General features: G+C 29.5%; 1 protein-coding gene across 2 annotated transcripts in view; it reads right to left on the bottom strand.

Moving 5' to 3' along the window:
* Nucleotides 1–15,101, bottom strand: part of LOC129972780 (dermonecrotic toxin StSicTox-betaIB1i-like) — a 35,294-nt gene extending 20,193 nt beyond the window's left edge. Inside the window, exon 1 of one of the 2 annotated variants that reach the window (XM_056087036.1) lies at nt 14,948–15,101. In XM_056087036.1, coding sequence (XP_055943011.1) covers nt 14,948–14,992 — 45 coding nt within the window. In that variant the 5' untranslated portion in view covers nt 14,993–15,101. Of the gene's footprint in view, nt 1–1,609; nt 1,715–14,947 lie in introns of those variants that run through there. The other variant, XM_056087037.1, reaches the window with a different exon arrangement.
* Nucleotides 15,102–18,297: the final 3,196 nt, after the last annotated feature.

The following is an 18,297-nucleotide window of genomic DNA, read 5'->3' as shown; positions in this document are numbered from 1 at the left end:
CGCTATTAAGAAGTCAAGTTGTATAAAATATTTAATTGAAAATTTTAGCGAGCAATTATCATGACGAACCAGCTGGCTACTATTTGTTAATTTGTTAATAAAGATAAATCATTATTGAAATTTTTGTCCATTATTGTGTGATTCTTGAATCTGGTAAGCTTCTTATTTTGTAATGGTCCATTATGTAAAATTTCAAGCCATCAGGTAAGAAAATCCGTTCTTACTCATTAGCTGCAGAATATTAAAATAATAAATTCTCACATTTCTATATAAATACACAGGGGAAATTATTTGCTTTTCCATTAATTATTAAAATCTTTTTTAAAAAAAATGACACTTTTGAAGGCTTATATAACTTAAAGCTGAAAATTATCAGACAAAAGTAGCAGAAGACTTTAATTTTAAAATAACAGAAGGCTTTAATTTTTTTTAAAAAAACCAGATTATATTTTAATTGTAAATTTGCACAATTATTTAACCTGACATATTTTTGTCAAAAAAAACAACATAATTAACAATTTATATGTCATTGAAAAAAAAGAAGAAAATATTATTTTTTATCACTAAATAAGTTTTTAATTTTTTTACTAAGATTTTAAAGTAAAAGATTACCCCATACTTATTATTTATAAATACTTATTATTTGTAAATTCAAATAATTACGTCATAATTATTTGAATAAATTTGAAATTATTCAAATGTTTATCTTCGGTAAAAGGAAAACAGAAATGCATCTTATTTACTCAAATTAAACAAATTTTTAAAAATCGTTTTGAATTACTCTAAAGGGCGTTCCAAAATTAACGCAAGATTTGAATTTGTCACCATTCTTGCGGTAAAGTATTGGCAACCCTATTAAAAAATCATTTGACAGCTGATAGTTTAGGGTAGTAAAAATGGAGCGTGACATGATAGAACAACGTGTTAACGCAAGATTTGAATTAAATAAAAAAACACGTTTTTCCTTTACAATGTTATGTTTTTATTGAATCGTAAAGTACACAAAGAGTTATGTATGAAATAACACATAGGGGAAACGGTCTCCATGGCTTTGTTGACAAATACGCAATTTTTTGTCGAAATCCTCCATGACCATAAAACTCCATAAAAAGAAATCCAATGGTGTTAAATCACACGATCTAGGAGGCCAATTATCAAATTTTCGAACTGTGGCTGCCAGACTCTCATTATTTCTGAAATATTGTTCCACTATGAAAACACGTTCTGTTATGTAACGCTCCTTTTTTACTAATCCTAAATTATTAGCTGTGAAATGGTTTTTAATAGAGTTGCTAATACTTTACTGCACGAATGGTGGTAAATTCAAATCTTGCGTTAATTTTGGGACTCCCTTTACAAAGAATTGAAACATTTTTTAATAGAACACGAAATTAAAATCGTATGATGATAAAAAAAAAATTAAAAATATTTTTTCTTACAATTCTAAGATCTTGCCTAACATTTTGATATTATTCACATGGATATATAGAAAGTTCACTTTTGTTGCCAATATTTGTTTAAAAAAATTGAATGGTGGTTGCCAAATAGTTTAACATAAATGTTTGATAAATGATTGTACTAATATGATAATATAAGTAAAACGTTTTACCTGAGCTAAGAAAAATACGCAAATGCGAATCCACAACATCATTTCAGTGAATTTAGAATTCTTGACTGCTACCTCACAAAGTAAAGATATTTATGCTATTATCGCATCTGTCGTTTGTTTTTGTTTCCAGACAATTATATTTATGAAAGATAAGAAGAGGTTAAATGTCTGAAGAGGGTTGTTTTGTACAAGATGTTTCATATCAAACTCTTTATCACTCTTAAGAATTTCTAAAATGACAAGTTAGCTTTCATTTTAAAAGTAAGAATAATTTAAATTTCTTCCAGGTTGTTAGTATGTACATTTTATCATTTTATGACTATTTGAACCGTAATTTCTTTGAAATGTGTACGATATTTAATCTTTTACGTTTTATTTTAATTCTGACTTCTAAAAATTAGTAACATTTTTATTCATGATTAGTTACTTATTTAAACAGCTAAAATATTCTTTATTTAGAGGATAAAACATTTTCTATATAAAGCAGCAGTTTTTTCTCCAGTTCTGCAATGAAGAATAATTTTTATTCCCTTATAAATGTTTCAGTGTTTTCTTCTTGTTCTTTCAATGCTTTAAATGTTTTTCAAATGTTTTCTTCTTCATTTTTTTCTAGAATAACTAGTGATTTGTTAAAAGAATTTTCTCAGGTTATATATTTGCAATATTTATAAATCAAAATAACTAATACCTTTTATTGATAAACTCTAGGATTATTAACCCCTTAACTGTGGTGACCGAATATGGTTCATACATTGAACAATTTCTCAAGTAATATGCTAAAATTAAGTCAATCATGGATGTTATAATTCAATATATAAGTTCCATAGAATCCATGAGCATCAAGTATTCAAGGGACTCTTAGTTGAATCAATACAACAATATGTTTCCAAAACCAACGATGTCATTTAATTTAATAGAGGAGAAATTTACATAGTTAAGGAGTTAATAGGACACGATGGGCTAGTGGTCAGGTCTCAGCCTTGAGCCGCCGGACAGCTCCAGGTTCGAAATTCGATTCTACTAAAAATTCGTCTCATATGTGGGCCTGGTGTTCGCTAAATCTGATATCCTGAGCAAAACGTCCAGTCACTGGGGTGGTATGGAAGTTTGGAGAGGGAGTCGCCAGTTCAGGTGCCGGCCTCATCTGCTAATCATGGCTTAAATTTGAGAGGTCCATCTCAAAGTAGCTTCGTTGTTGCTTCCAAGTAGGATGGAAATATAACCTGAGAAGTTACAATTTTATTTCACGTTATTTAAACCCATAAGTTACTTTACATGGCAAGTTAGATAGAAAGATATTTTTAAACTTAATCACTATTTAAAACGATTTATTTTGTACTACCTTTTTTATGGGTCCTTTAACTAGGACCGTTTGTAGTACTAAAGCATTCATATGTTCAAATGTTTAGAATATGTTCAAACATTTAAACTGAAAATACAAATTTTTCCAAAAGAAAATCAGTTGAAGTGAAGTTATTTTGAATCAGCCATATGATTAAAAAAAAGTGGATAGAGAAAAAAAATTAATTAATTTTTCTGCATTTTCAGTTTTCGATTGAAAGTTAAGTTCCTTCTGTTTTGGAATTGAATCATGTGCTATTCGAATATTCTTTTCCAAATTTTGATCTTTACAAACATTTTTGTTCCTCTCAGTTTGATACCTTCGGTGATTATAATGTTCTTAATGAAAAGTAATTATTGATTAAAAGTTTGACCAACCAAACATACAATGTTTGGTATGAAATATATTAAGTAGATATATAAATATTAATAAGCGGAATTAAATCAGTATAAATCTAAAAAAAAAAAAATTACGGGCAAATAATTAAGAATTTAACAACATAAAATGAAAAAATAGATTGTAGCCATTTGCTTTGAATCACTCTTCTAACTAGGAAGTTAATTCATGAAAATATTAAAACACAGTGGTCAATCCATTTCGAGAAAATGGTCCTCTAACATTTGGTAAAGCTTATATACAGATAACTTGTCTCCCGTTCCGATGATCCCGATGGCATGGTTGTCTAGGTAACCGTCTCGAATGCGGAAGGTCAGGGTTCGAAACTGGCTAGGATTTTTTTCTTCTTTTAATAACTTTTATTCAATTAAAAATTTACAAATACTCTTAATTAATATGTTTTTAATTTTTTTCACCCAAAATAAATATTTATTATTGAAATACATAATAATAAAATTAAAATTTTAAAAGAAAAAATTATAAATACAGATACATTTTTAAAACAAAATAAAATTATTTAAATTTAATTAACTATTTACAGATAGTTTTAATTAATATGCTACTGGTTTTTATGCAAGGATAAATGCTTATTCTTTTAATACTTAAATTATAATTTAATATTTAAAGGGAAAAATAATTAAAAACGTAACATTAATGGCTACAGATAAATTAACTTGCTTGCATCATTTTCAAACAATTAATTTTCAAATTCTTGGATTTTAATAATAATAAATTATTAATTCTAACTCAGCGAAGCTGTATTTATATCAAAAATTGAAGGGAGCAGCTGATATTTGTTAAATATGTAAGCAAACATCCTCAACTGCAGTCATTAAAGAAACAGTAGAGAGCAGGTGTTAATTTATTGAATGCGTAGGCAGATGGTTCAAAGCCTACTAAGCGTATACAAAATTCTTATTTAATCGAACATGATCAAGAAATAAATTCTTGCGAAGATAGTGTAAAAATTCAATAAATTGTACACCATCAATTATCATCGCCAATTTTTAAAAAAAGATGATAAGATATGCATGGTACGCTGCCCAATTCTCTGATGAAAGAGAGATATTTTTAAATGAAAATGAATTTCGTTTTCCCATAGATCTCTTAAAAGAACCCTGCTCTTGTGGACAATCATCACTTATCAGTTGTGCAAGATGTCGTAATATATTTTGTTTCCAATTTTTTTACTATAGCTATTATTTTGGTTCTTGTATATAACTGAAAGTAAATGTATATAGGATAATTTTTTAGAAATAATGAATAATATTTTTACTATGTGAGTATTTATAATTAATAATTATCACCATTTATGTTATATTTATTACTATTTTTAGATATTAAATTACAATTTAAGTATTAAAACAATAAACATTTATCCTTGTATAAAAATAAGTAGCATATTAATTAAAACTATCTGTAAATAGTTAATTAAATTTAAATAATTTTATTTTGTTTAAATAATGCCTTTGTATTTATAATTGTTTTTTTATTTTAATTTTATTACTATGTATTTTGATAGTAAATATTTATTTTGGATAAAAAAATTAAAAACAAACTAATTAAGAGTATTTGTAAATTTATAATTGAATAAAAGTTATTAAAAAAGAAAAAAAAAACCTAGCCAAGTTCGAACCCTGACCTTCCGCATACGAGACGGTTACCTATACAACCATGCCATCGGGATCATTGGGAGGGGAGTCAAGTTATCAGCATATAAGCTTTACCAAAAGTTTGAGGACCATTTTCTCGAAATGGACTGGCCATTGCGTTTTAATATTTCATGAATGAGCATTCTAAATGTATACTATCATTATACTAAATCTCATCCCGATCTCAGATTTCAACCCCGTGTCCTGCCCTTGTAAGCAATCTTACAATGAGAAACAAGTCATGCTGACGTCCAACAATAGAATGTACTTCATAGAAGCAGAATTCAAACTCACAATGGAAACTCAAATCATTTAAATGAATACAGTATCAAGAGATGAGGGATAAATAAAGAGTTTATATGTTGATAACAAAAATTAACGCCAGCGTTCTGACCTAGGGATAGCGCGTCTTCTACGCGATTTGGGCGTCCCGGGTTTGAATCCTAGTTCGGGCATGATTATTCTTTACCTACGTTCTCTCTGTGAGGTGTGCGAAAGAGCCCTTCTGTAAAAAGTGGTTGTGCAAGCGAGTGTGTGAGTGTCATCTTCATATGAGCTAGAGGTCAGACTTCTGCCCTTGGGTACTCAGGATTTTTTACCATTAAAAGCTACTGGACCAACTCGGCTTGTGTGTATGCAGCTTGTCTAAGTGCCCTAATTAACGACGATGCAAAAATTAACTAATTCAACAGATTATGAAATTAAAGTATGCTTAACAAAATAGTAAATATAATCATTTTTGCGTTTGGTTGGTATCCTATAGTAATTTTTCTTATATATGTTGCAAAAATATTCATTGCATTATACACTAACTTAATTACTTCTACATGCTAAACTTTATCAAATGGTTTCTCAATAAATATATAAATATAGATGTTATATAATTGTGATAATTTTAAAGTCAAAAATAAATAATATCCGCACATTTTAATTTACAACGTAAAAAGAAAAATATGTGTTTTGGAAACTTATTATAACAACGAAAAATTTTCAATTTTATTGTAACATTAGAACATATTGCTATAAATTATATTTAAAAAATCATCCTTTAAAAATATTGCTGCATTGAAAAGAAGCAATCGACTCTCCATGGCCGAATGGTCCTAACCTCATAATCAAGAGATGGTAAGTTCGAATCTCGCTAGAGACAATGCGATTCACAGTTTGTGTAAATATTTCATTCCTTGATTTTATGTTTCTCTTTATTTCATGTTCCAGAAGATTCTGAACATTTCTTTAGTTTACCAGACAAGTGTTCTGGACTTTTCTTACTGTCTCCAGAAAAGTATTCTAAAACTTTCCCTGCTTTTATAAAAGCAGAAGATTTGTCAGTCACTGTGTTCTCAGTTCAGAGTTGAGTTAATAAATTGGTTTAGCTCCACTTCTTGTGTGTGTCCTTGCGTTCCACGCTAAAGTATCTACGTGACAATATAGTTGCATTTATAATATCATCATATTGAAAAGAAAATATTAAATATTATTTCTTAGTAGCTTCAAAATCAAGTTCAAGAATTCATTAAATAATTCATTCAAACAAAAAAACAATTCATTAAATTCATTAAAATAAAGCAAGCACAAGATACATCTCAAATTTATTTCAGAATGGGAAGATTTATTTCCTATAGTGAGGTGACGTCACAAATATCATTTGTTTAGTAATAAAACAAATATCAAGTTTAAGAGCTTTTCTGAGCATACATTTTTTAACCTTATTTATTTATTTATTTTTGAAATGTTAAATTAAGGAGTCGCACATTACGAAAGGTCCAAGACTTGGTGTATTAGATAGAAAAATGTAATGAAACTCTGTTTTTTAGATATGATCTCCAGGAATAAAACAGATTGCTAATTCTAAAGCTTAACATGTTTAGTACAATTAAAAAAAACAGCTCGACTTAAGACAATAGACGATTCTTATGAAATTGAACAAGAAAAGTTTTACTGCGATTAAAAAACACACACACTCGTCAACATAAAAATATTACTTCATTTATATAGAAAAAACAGAAATAAAACATCTTTGAGAAATTTTTGAAACTTATTTATAATTTTGAATAAACATAAAAAATATTTCGTTAATTTTTATTAATATAATTTGTAATTAAATTACACATAAATGTTATTGCTTCAACCCATAATAATAATGATACATAATATCAATAGATTTAAAAGATGTTAAAACCAATATTTGTAGAATTATAGGTAAATTATGGCAAAAAAGAAAAACTTTTTTTTTGTAGGGAGGTCGAATTATAAATTAAAATATATAGTTACCAGTACTAATATATAATAATTATAAAGTTTTACTAATTTTGCAGTTTTTTTAAAACGCTGAAAGTGTGAAGAATTAAATTTATTATCTCTTTCCAGCTGTCCAGTTCTCTGAAATTTGTTTATTTTGCATCTCGCATTAAATAATCAAAGAACCGAATGAAAGTTCTTGAATACATTTAAATTATCTCCTCTGGCACATATGGGGATTTTTCATTCATTTCTGAAGAGAGATTTGTGATTATGGGACTCTCTATAGATAAATGAATAAGGCCATGCATTTTTATTTTCTCTTATACGTAGCATAGAGAAAGTATAGTAACAATTTTAAAAAATCGAATGCGAGATTATGACGAATTTTCACGCTTTAGACCTTCCTGAATTCGAAAAGCACATTTTTGGAAAATGTCCGTCTGTTATTCTGTAACAAAGAGAACTCAAAATTGCTTTAATCTACAATTTGAAATCTGGTATACGGTTTTTCCACCAATTTTTCTCATTTCTGCCAAATTTTGTGTACAATATGAACAGTTTAGTTATATTAACGTCCCATTTTAAGCAACACTAGGGTTATTTTAGGACGGACCTCGTCATTTTGAACCGCAGTCAGATGACGAGGACGAAACCTGAGCTGGCACCCCCCTGTCCACACCACGCCACGCCACACCAACGGGAGGACGCTTGGCCCTGACGGATTTAACGTGCAACAGACCCCCTTACACGACGGTTCTTCGGTGGAATCGGGTCTCGAACCTGAAACCCTATGGCTCACGAGCCGAAACCTTACCACCTAAGCCACCGCGGTCCTACAATATGAACAGAGGAAATCCATCTATCCGGCTGTTCGAATATAAGTTAACATGATAATTACAAAATGAAGAGAACTAGATAGATAAAATTGGGTACATACACGTTTAATATCTATAGTGGAGACACCTGCCAAATTTTGAGGTAAATCCAACAAAGAGTTGGCCGCCTGTCGATCTGTACTTTCAGAAACATATAAACGCAATAATTCAAAAAAACATTGACTTTACTATATTGGTGTGAGATTTTGTGACTACAAGTGCAATTTTGTGTCAAATTTTTGTTTCAATCCAGAGAAAAACGATTGAACAAATTCTAAAATGCAAATTCCATTTCTGGATATTATTAACGAATGCCAAGGGTTAATCGCCAAATAACTCGCCAAACAGAACAGGATAGATTCAGTAAATATGCTAAATTCACGCCAAAAGGTAATATTCCATAACTATCGTACGCCAATGCGATGTAAGGCGTTCTCTGTCATGACAAATTTATTAGAAAGCATCCGGGAAAATTCTTGGGAGACCACTTCCACTGGTTTTAAAAAAAAATTGTTTCATTTTTTAAAAACTTTATTTAAATCTTTTATCAGCTGTGTTGAGACGGCCATCTCAAGAAAGAATTTTTCATAAAACTCATGAAATTTTTTTGCTTTCATTTCTTTTTCATAAAACTCATGAAATTCTTTTGCTTTCATTTCTTTTTCATAACAATTCACTTCAGCGCTTCGTCCAAACAAAATGGTATGAGAAGGAACATATTGTTCAGAAAACCACCTGATGGGTGTGTGTTAATAAAATCAAACAAACTAGATAGTGGAAAACAACAATTTATTCCATGAATATTCTTGAAAACTTAAAGCACCGATTATAAAACACACACCTAAAATTGTTCAAAGAATAATGCTTTTAAAACTAACACAAACAGAAAATTGCTTATTAAGCACTTAACGTTCACACTTTGCTAGTTCCCTTGACTAAAGAAAATGATTGATTCATGTGAGCGTTTAGTGTTTATATAGTCTCCCGATGAGACGTAATGTCATATGGAATTTTCTAGAAAAGTATACAGATCTTGGTTTCTGAGAGAGATACGGCTTTATTTCCTGCGTTTTTTAAACTTTCAATTTTGTCGCCAAATGTTCTCTAAGTTTGTAACCAAGGTCAAAAGTCACTGATTCGTAATAATATCTTCTGCATATTACTGTTTCATAATAATATCTTATGCATATTACTGTTACATAATAATATTGTAGCGGATTGTGATGAGCGAGGATAGAACATGGGACCTTGTGGTTCACAGCCGAGTAACAAGACCACAAGACAAAAACAATTGCCCGTGTAGCATAGCTGTTAACTGGCTTATAAGCTTTCACCACAATATCTTTTGCATATATGTGCAATATATCCGGCCAAATATTTTTCCCCCTCGGCACTGCGATCAGGAAAAAACAGTAGAATGAGTGTTAACTTGTAATATCAAATCGGACATTAATGATGGAAACTTTTTTTCAAATCAAACACCAGAGAACTGTTGCAGATTATTTGCAATTGTTTTAATATTTTATGATAAAAAGATATGCTTTGAATATTATCGTTTCAATTGTCACTTCGAGTTGTTTTAGAATGATTATCAGCAGTAGTTTCGACATTAAAAATTCTACCTTCTTAACAACACTGATGCTCGCAATAATAAATTCAGAATATGAGTTCAAAATAAATATTGTAGATATGATCATGCCATAAATATTGTCAAATATGATCTCCTTATCGAATGGAATGTTACAGCTGCCAATTACTTAGTCTAATAACTTTCGAACCTAAAAAAATATTGTGTGTATTTGCAATTGATGTGATAGAAAAGTTAATCTTCGTTTCTAAATCTCCATGGCACGGATGACATTACTGTAAACGGTGTCAAAAAATTGATAAATGAAATAAGTTTATTATTTCATAGTCTACATATTTTTTGATATTTTTATTCAATATGTTTTGTATCAAAGAAAACATTAAAAAAAAAAGAAATACTAATCGTTATTAAAAAGAGCACTAATTTTTAAAAAGGATATAATTTGAGGCAACATTAAAATAAAATTAAATCGTTTAATTTAAAATAAAATCAATATAAAGTGAAATAGAACAATTTTAAATAAAGTCCTCTTTTAAGACCATTCAGCTTAATCTGTTTGGCTTTTTTTCAAAACGAAAAATGTGCCCTTTTCCTTGAAAAATTTAAAAAAAAAAATGGTATGTACATGAGGTGAATTTTTTGTTTTGAAACCATTCAAGAATGCGATACTTGTTTATTTACATGGCCGCTGCGTTATATCGCCAAAATATCAAACCATCGATAACTTGGTGATTGCCATCTCAGCGTTAGATATATTGCCGATTTTCAAATTCGCTAAGTAAATCCGGAAATGCAAACATCTTATCTTGGCATCTTATGCATAATATAGCTTGGATAACTTTATGTAACCTGATTGTAAACCAATGAATATAACTGCCAAGTGTATCCATTAGCTTGGTGTTTTTGACGTAATCTAAAAATCGCCAAGTAAATCCATAATCTTGGCGTAGTCTGAAAATTGCCAAGTAAACCTAGGGGCGGTAAAACTTTAAAACGTTTGTCTTTAAAACGCAAGATAAAAATCTTAATAAAATATTGACAGATCATGAGAATTTATTATCTTTGCTTTTTGTTAGATCTTAGTTCAGAAATGAAACAATGGTGCCATGAAATTGTCATATTTCATAGTGAAAAGATAAGGTTATCACTCGAATAGATAGAGATTAGTTAGTCCTATTTTGAAATTACACGAGGAACGTATTGCTACACACTTTATAAATTTAAACCCTGGTTAGATAAAAATATATATATGGAAAAAAAACGAATTGAACCATTGTAAAAAAACAATGAAAATAGTACATCTTATATTCATGAACAAAAATTTGCATACTTAATGGTATTGTCAATAAATCAATTAAGATAAATCTTCATTTAAACACTACATATTAGTCGTCTTTGGCGACCGGATGGTTCGCCTGGGATATCGGTTAGAATATTTCTCAGTTATATCATATGGATATAACTTTATGTCCGACATTCATGTCATTCCTTCTCTTAACTGTCGGTCATTGAAGCTCTGTTATTTAACATGCATAAGCCCTTTTTATTGTGTATACAAATCTTTCTAATGGCGATCAGTCACATGACATCATAACGCTATTTAAAATATAAATGCCCGGTCCAGCTTTTGACTTTCGCGTCATTGCAATCACTTTTTTATTCCTTCTGGTGTACCAAATACAAAAAAAGTACTGTAGTCATCAAAAAAAATTCGAGCAGCTTGAGATTTTGATGAATCAGGTAGTTTCAAACCTCTCTATGTTTGAAAATCTCATTTTTGGCATTATGTTTGTTTATCTGATTGACTGTGACAAAGATTTCTCAAAAAAGTTCTGAGTTTTATGTCTGAGATTAGGTATATTTCGTTTACTCCGAATGTGCAGATTTCAATCAAGTTCTGTACGAAATCCATTCTGAGGAAGTCTGTCTCTCTGCCCAGTTCTTTGAATATATGTTAATGACAACAAAACGAAAAGCTAAAAGAATGAGATTTCATATACAGATTAAGCATCTAAAATGTAGATAACTAACAAATTTGAAACCAAAACCGTAAGACGGTTGATTTTCACTCTGTCTATATTTTCACAAAACATTTGAACGCTATAACTTCAAAAGACAAGGACTTAAATATATTAATTTAGTATGCAATTTTATGATTACTTTTCCAAATCTGTGTCAAATTTTTCCTTAAATCATTTGGGAAGAAACACATCAATTCGATCAACATCAATAGCATAGCATAAACACCAATTCGATTTTAAAATATAATAAGCTGCATATCAAGGATTAGTCTCCAAAAGGACCGTCGAGGATCAGACGGTAGAAGCATGCTTAATTCATAGTAAAGATCAATATTTCTTAACTGTTTTTCATCGTTGCTATGATTGGCATTCATGCCTTACCCAAGCTCAAAACTTTTCTCTGTTAAGCGGGTTGAAGGTATATTTATAAAAGTGCACAAATTTGTTAGAAACTATGCAAGAAAGTTTTGAGAAGACCATCCCCACTATATCTTCTTGTAAACAACACAAATATGAAACAAAGTCCTTCTTCTTTAGGTTTTAACAATGGAAGAAAAAATTAAAAAAAATAGATATATAGATATTAAAGATCGTGTGTGTGTGTGTGTGTGTGTGTGTGTGTGTGTGTGTGTGTGTGTGTGTGTGTGTGTGTGTGTGTGTGTGTGTGTGTGTGTGTGTGTAATACCTCTTAGTTCAATTTAAATCCTATTTAATCTCCAAATGTTTAAATTAATTTAACCCATATTAATTTCATTCTAAAATGAACTCTTACTTCCTGATCCAATTCCACCTTTTTTATTTAATTAATCTTACGCGAACTCTGTAAAACTGCTTTAATCAGCAGGTTCTCACGATCCTTGTGACGGAATAAAAATCCTTAATGCTTAGCAAATTATTTTAATCCCTATCAGAATCTCATAGTATAAAATCACTGAGGAAAAAATTTCGGTCTCTTTTTTTTGCTCTTGCGTCGCGATGTGAATTTATGTATTTCTTACAACTTATTCTAATTCATAAATTATGCCTCCCGGGATGGAATAAATCGGTTTAGAAATTCAAATGTGTCTACTCTTCGGTGTCTAATATGTCAAAGTTGGGCCATCTTAAAATTTTGAAGATTATTTTTTCAGTAATATCAATTTAGTTGTCAAACAATGTTTTGCGTAGTTTTAAATAAATGGCTTTTGAAAGAATTTTAAAATTATTTTACAACAATTCTTGTAACGGAAGCCAAATCTTTTTTATCACTGCAAAAGAAATTTCATTTCTGATTTTTTTTTTATTTATAATCAAGGTAAGAAGATTCAATTTTTTTAATGTTAAGTTTTTGTTTAAAGCACGTTTCTAATAAAATTATTGAAACTTTCTTGTATTTAGAGCAATAAACTTAAGATAAACTTTAAAAGAAAGCAATGATGAAAATATTTAAAATTCGTCCATTTTTACTTTTTCGTATCCGAAGTACAAAAATTCGCAATCGATGTTTTAAAACATTTTCACGTTTCAGAATTCTGGCATGAGTCTGGCATTATGTCTATCTGTAAACACAATAACTCAACACAAGCTTTGAATTAGCGTTTCAGAGACTGGCATCATGTCTATCTGTAAACACAATAACTCAAACAAGCTTTGAATTAGCGTTTCAGAGACTGGCATCATGTCTATCTGTAAATACAATAACTCAAACATGCTTTGAATTAGCGTTTCAGAGTCTGGCATCATGTCTATCTGTAAACACAATAACTCAAACAAGCTTTGAATTAGCGTTTCAGAGTCTGGCATCATGTCTATCTGTAAACACAATAACTCAAACAAGCTTTGAATTAGCGTTTCAGAGTCCGACTTCATGTCTATATGTAAACACAATAACTCAAACATGCTTTGAATTAGCGTTTCAGAGTCTGGCATCATGTCTATCTGTAAACACAATAACTCAAACATGCTTTTAATTAGAGTTTCAGAGTCTGGTATCATGTCTATCTGTAAACACAATAACTCAAACATGCTTTGAATTAGCGTTTTAGAGTCTGGTATCATGTCTATCTGTAAACACAATAACTCAAACCAGTTTTGAATTAGCGTTTCAGAGTCTGGTATCATGTCTATCTGTAAACACAATAACTCAAACATGCTTTGAATTAAATGGGTGTAATTTGGTGTAAGGATTTTAGGTGAAATTTTCAGATTTCTGTCAAATTTTGAACAAAATCCATTCAGTCTATCTGTCGAAATATTGATGTGAGCTGAATAACGACAAAAACCTAAAGTGCTAGGCCTGTATCATTCGTGTTTTGTTTGTTTACATTTGAAATTTAACTTTGCATCAAATTTCGAACCAAATATGTTAAAGAGTGTTGTATGTAAACACTATAATTCATAAACAGAATGGCTTAAATTTATGAAATTCAGCATGTGATCTTGTGAGTACAACTGCTATTCCCTGTCCATTCCAGGAATTAGTCGACAAAAAAATTGCCAGGGATTACAAAATACTTTTAGTAAAAACGCTAGATTTATGCCAAAAATTATTCTAAGTGCGTGAATGAGGAAAGAGGTAACACATTGTTTGAATGAGGGGGATTTAGTGATTTTTAGCTATAAAGGCTGTCATCCCCAGAAATAACACATTTATTAGAGATCACGATAGAAAGTTTTGGGGGACACTTCCTCTGGTTTTCTTAGTTTTGAGCAATGAAAGTAATAAAATATATTATGAAACAATGAAAACGGTTTCAGTTCATAACAACAATAAAATATATTCCTAAAAAAATGCAAAAAATATTTTTTTAAAAAATTGCAAGTTTATTAAATCGTTATTAATAAAAAGAAATTTTTAAAAATATTTAAAAATTTGTTCAATTTTATTTTAAGCAACAAAAATTTCAGCAGTTATTGCGGGAAGATGCCGAAATTTCACTTATTTTTTAATAAAATAAATTATTAATAATAATTTTTATTAATTAAAATTACAGATAATTGCACATAGATCCCGTTCCAATCCTAAAACTTATATCAATCAAATTCGGTAGACCTAATTCAAATGTTCTGTTCTGTAAAGTGCCCACATATTCACCACACATTTTCTACTTTATTATTTGTAGAGATTTATGACTATTCGTAAAAGAAATATTTCAGTAATGGCTAAATAGTTTTTGACATCAATGTTTTAAAAAAATATACAAAAATATTTCAAGAATATTACATGAGTAAAAACTTTTACCTGTGTGAAGAAAAAAATTGCATAAAATGCTTGAATGTACAACATCGTTTCAGTGAGCTTAAGTTGATGACAGTTAAGTTACAAAGTTAAGATATTTATGTTATTTTTGTTTCCAATCAATTATATTTGTGAAAAATAAGAAAAAGTCTGTTTGGGTCTGAAGAGGGTTGTTTTCTTTTTCAGGAGGTTTTTATATCAATCTATTATCATTTTTCTGAAATCATAAAATGATAAGTTAACTATCATTTCCAAAGTCATTATTATTTAAATTTTTTCTAGACTGTTCGTATCAAAATCTTATCACTCTTGCGACTTTTTTAATCGATAAGATTTCTTTCATTTTAGAAGATCTATAGTCTTTTATCTTTTACATTTGATTTTAGTTCTGGCTGTCAGAAAATTAATAAAATTTAATCATGATTAATAAGCCATTGTAACAAATTAACTGTGAAATATTCCTTTTTTAAGGAATAGAACAATATTTTTAATATTAAGTCTTTTTTATATATTCACCCTGCCAGCAACAAAAGAAATTGGCATCTAGAGAATTTTTTTCATAGATATCACAAAAGATATCATAGAGATATCACATAGATATCACCAGCTAACAATTTCATCACATCAATTTATATTATAGCAAACAATTATAAAGTATATTTTGAGAAGTATAAAAATTTATAACATATAAGTTGCCATCAAAAAAGAAATATGTATGTTGCATTCTTAGCAATGTTGTTTAAAAATTAGATAATTTAAATATTTAAGAACTGCAATTATATATAAATTTAAATAAACAAATAAATAATATTTGCATATCTTGATTTTTAGCACAGGAAGAAAAAAAAGCTCATTAAAAAAATTATGGAATAATGGGAATTGCTAAATTTTGTTGCTGCAATAAAAGATATTGTTATAAATTATACTTTAAAAAATGAAATTCGCATTTCGAGTCTGAAACGTCCTATCTGATAAGGTTATGTTTATTTTATATTATAATGTGAATAATGTGTGAGCAATATTTATTTTATAGTATGTGTTTTCACCTTCTTCTGATTATTTATTTAAGTTACCAAGTTTCTAAAATTACATAAAAAAACTTACAAAATACATTTTTATAATACCATCTCCTTTTAATTTTTTACTTAAGTTCACAAGTTCATAAAACTATATAAAAATGATACGGAATACAAGATACCACCATTTAAGTTTTATCAAAAATATCGAAGCGAATCTTGAAATTTAAATATTTTTTAATTTAAATGGACTAATTTTTTAGAATTTTAAGTTTTTACAGGGGCAGCAGATTCTTCAAATAAACAGACTATAATTTCAATAGAGAATGAGTGATAAAAAAAAAAAACTATTCCATTACTCAATGCTTCATAATTAAAAAAAAAAATATTAAAATTAAATTCATATATTTGGATAACTGAATTTTTGAATTTTAAAATGTTTGTGGAAAAGATTTTTGTGCAGTAATATACTCTGAAATTATTATGGAAAAATTTTAACATTTCAATTAATTATTTTTTATTTCAATTAATATCTTTTTTTTTCATAGTGACCTGCTACTCAAGAAGTAACTGCAAACTAAATTTTGTAATTTTAGGTTCAACAGCTTAATTTTCTGAGCATTTTGAATAACATTTTCATTATAAGTGATCTACTACTCAAGAAGTAACTCCAAACTAAATTTTGTAACTCTAGGTTCAACAGTTTAATCTGCAGAATATTTTGAACAACATATTCATTAAAAGTTACCTACGATTCAAGAAATAACGGCAAATTAATTTTTGTAACTCTAGGTTCAACAGTTTTGGCTGCAGAGTATTTTGAATAACATTTTCATAATAAGTGACCTAATACTCAAGAAGTAACTACCAACTAAATTTTGTAACTATAAGTTCAACAGTTAGAGCATTTTGAATAACAGTTTCATTATAAGTGACCTATTATCCAAGAAATAATGCATGCTTGACAATAACGGGCCCAATACTTTTAGGTGAAATGCATACATGACAACGGCGAGGCTTGCTGTCAACAATGCTTTTGATTGCTTTTTGTGCCAGTAATACCCATTCCTGTAATAAAATTTGCTAGAACTCGTAGAGGGTGCTTAGCTGAACATTGCGACCTGCAATCCATCTTCTCAACAAGTCCCACACATGCTCTATGGGATTCAGGTACGGAGATCCAGCAGGCCATACCCCTTAGGAATGGTTTCACTCCAGATAACACCGCACCAATCGTGCTCTAAGCGAGGGAGGGGGCGTTATCGTCCATAAATATTGCATCAGTACCACTTACAACGATAAAAGGGCGCACAAGAGGATGTAGGATTTCATCGTGATAATCGGGAAGCTGTAACGGAACTCCCAGCAAACACTCGAAGGTCTGTTCGAGAGTTCAATGCTATGCTTCCCCAAAAAAATAATTTGTCTATATTGCCCCTTTTGAATAATGTTTGGAGCCTGATAGAGCGTCCCTGGCCAGGGCTTCCGATAGTACTTTTTCTTCTACTTTTAAACTTTATATAAAATTTTTATTGCTCTCTTCGTTCTTGGAGGATCCGGCTGTGCCTATTTCCGATTTATCGAAAAAAAATCGGTATTTTGAAAAATCGATTATTTGAGGCCAGTTTTCGAAAAATATCGAAATCATGATCATGAATAATAGTTCCCGATTAATCGCGATATAATAAATCGATATTCACAATTAATTTGCATTTTCAATTTCGTTTTGGTTGTCGGTTAGCGTTTATTTTTTCCTGCTCTTCCCTTTTTTTTTTACCTTCATACAATTTTTTTTCGATATTTCTATAAATACTGTCATATAATAATATATAAAGGTACTTATTTTGGAATAAACTGTTTTCTATTTCCTGTTTGAATGATGCCATTATGAAAAAAGAATTGCAGTTATCAGAACGTTGTAGGCTGACCTTTTTTTAATCGCTAAATATTCATCTTCAGGAATAAAAGAAAAAGGATTAATTTAAATTAAATTCACATTTATTCCTAGCTCTCATTTTCTTACCTAAGCGTACTCACACCCACACACAAAAGAAATTCCGTTATACTTCCGCCTTCGCCTAGCGACTAACGAAAAAATCGCGATACAATAAATCAATATTACGTTTTCGATTTCGTTTTTCTTATTGTTCGTTTCAGTATTCTGAGACGAACACTTTTCTAAAATTCTATCTCATTAAGGGATTAGCGCATTTCCGGAATTCTTCGTCATTCTTTGACCTTGATTTTCGTCCTATTAGATACTTTTTTGTTCAATTTTTTTTCGCTTGTATTTGAATATCGTGTCGTTTCTAACCGAATATTTATATTCGGTCGGTA

This window comes from Argiope bruennichi, chromosome 6 (genome assembly GCF_947563725.1).
Source record: "Argiope bruennichi chromosome 6, qqArgBrue1.1, whole genome shotgun sequence".
Taxonomy (NCBI): Eukaryota; Metazoa; Arthropoda; class Arachnida; order Araneae; family Araneidae; genus Argiope; species Argiope bruennichi.
The sequence above is the reverse complement of the archived record's forward strand: the minus strand, read 5'-3'. Positions and strand labels throughout refer to the sequence as shown.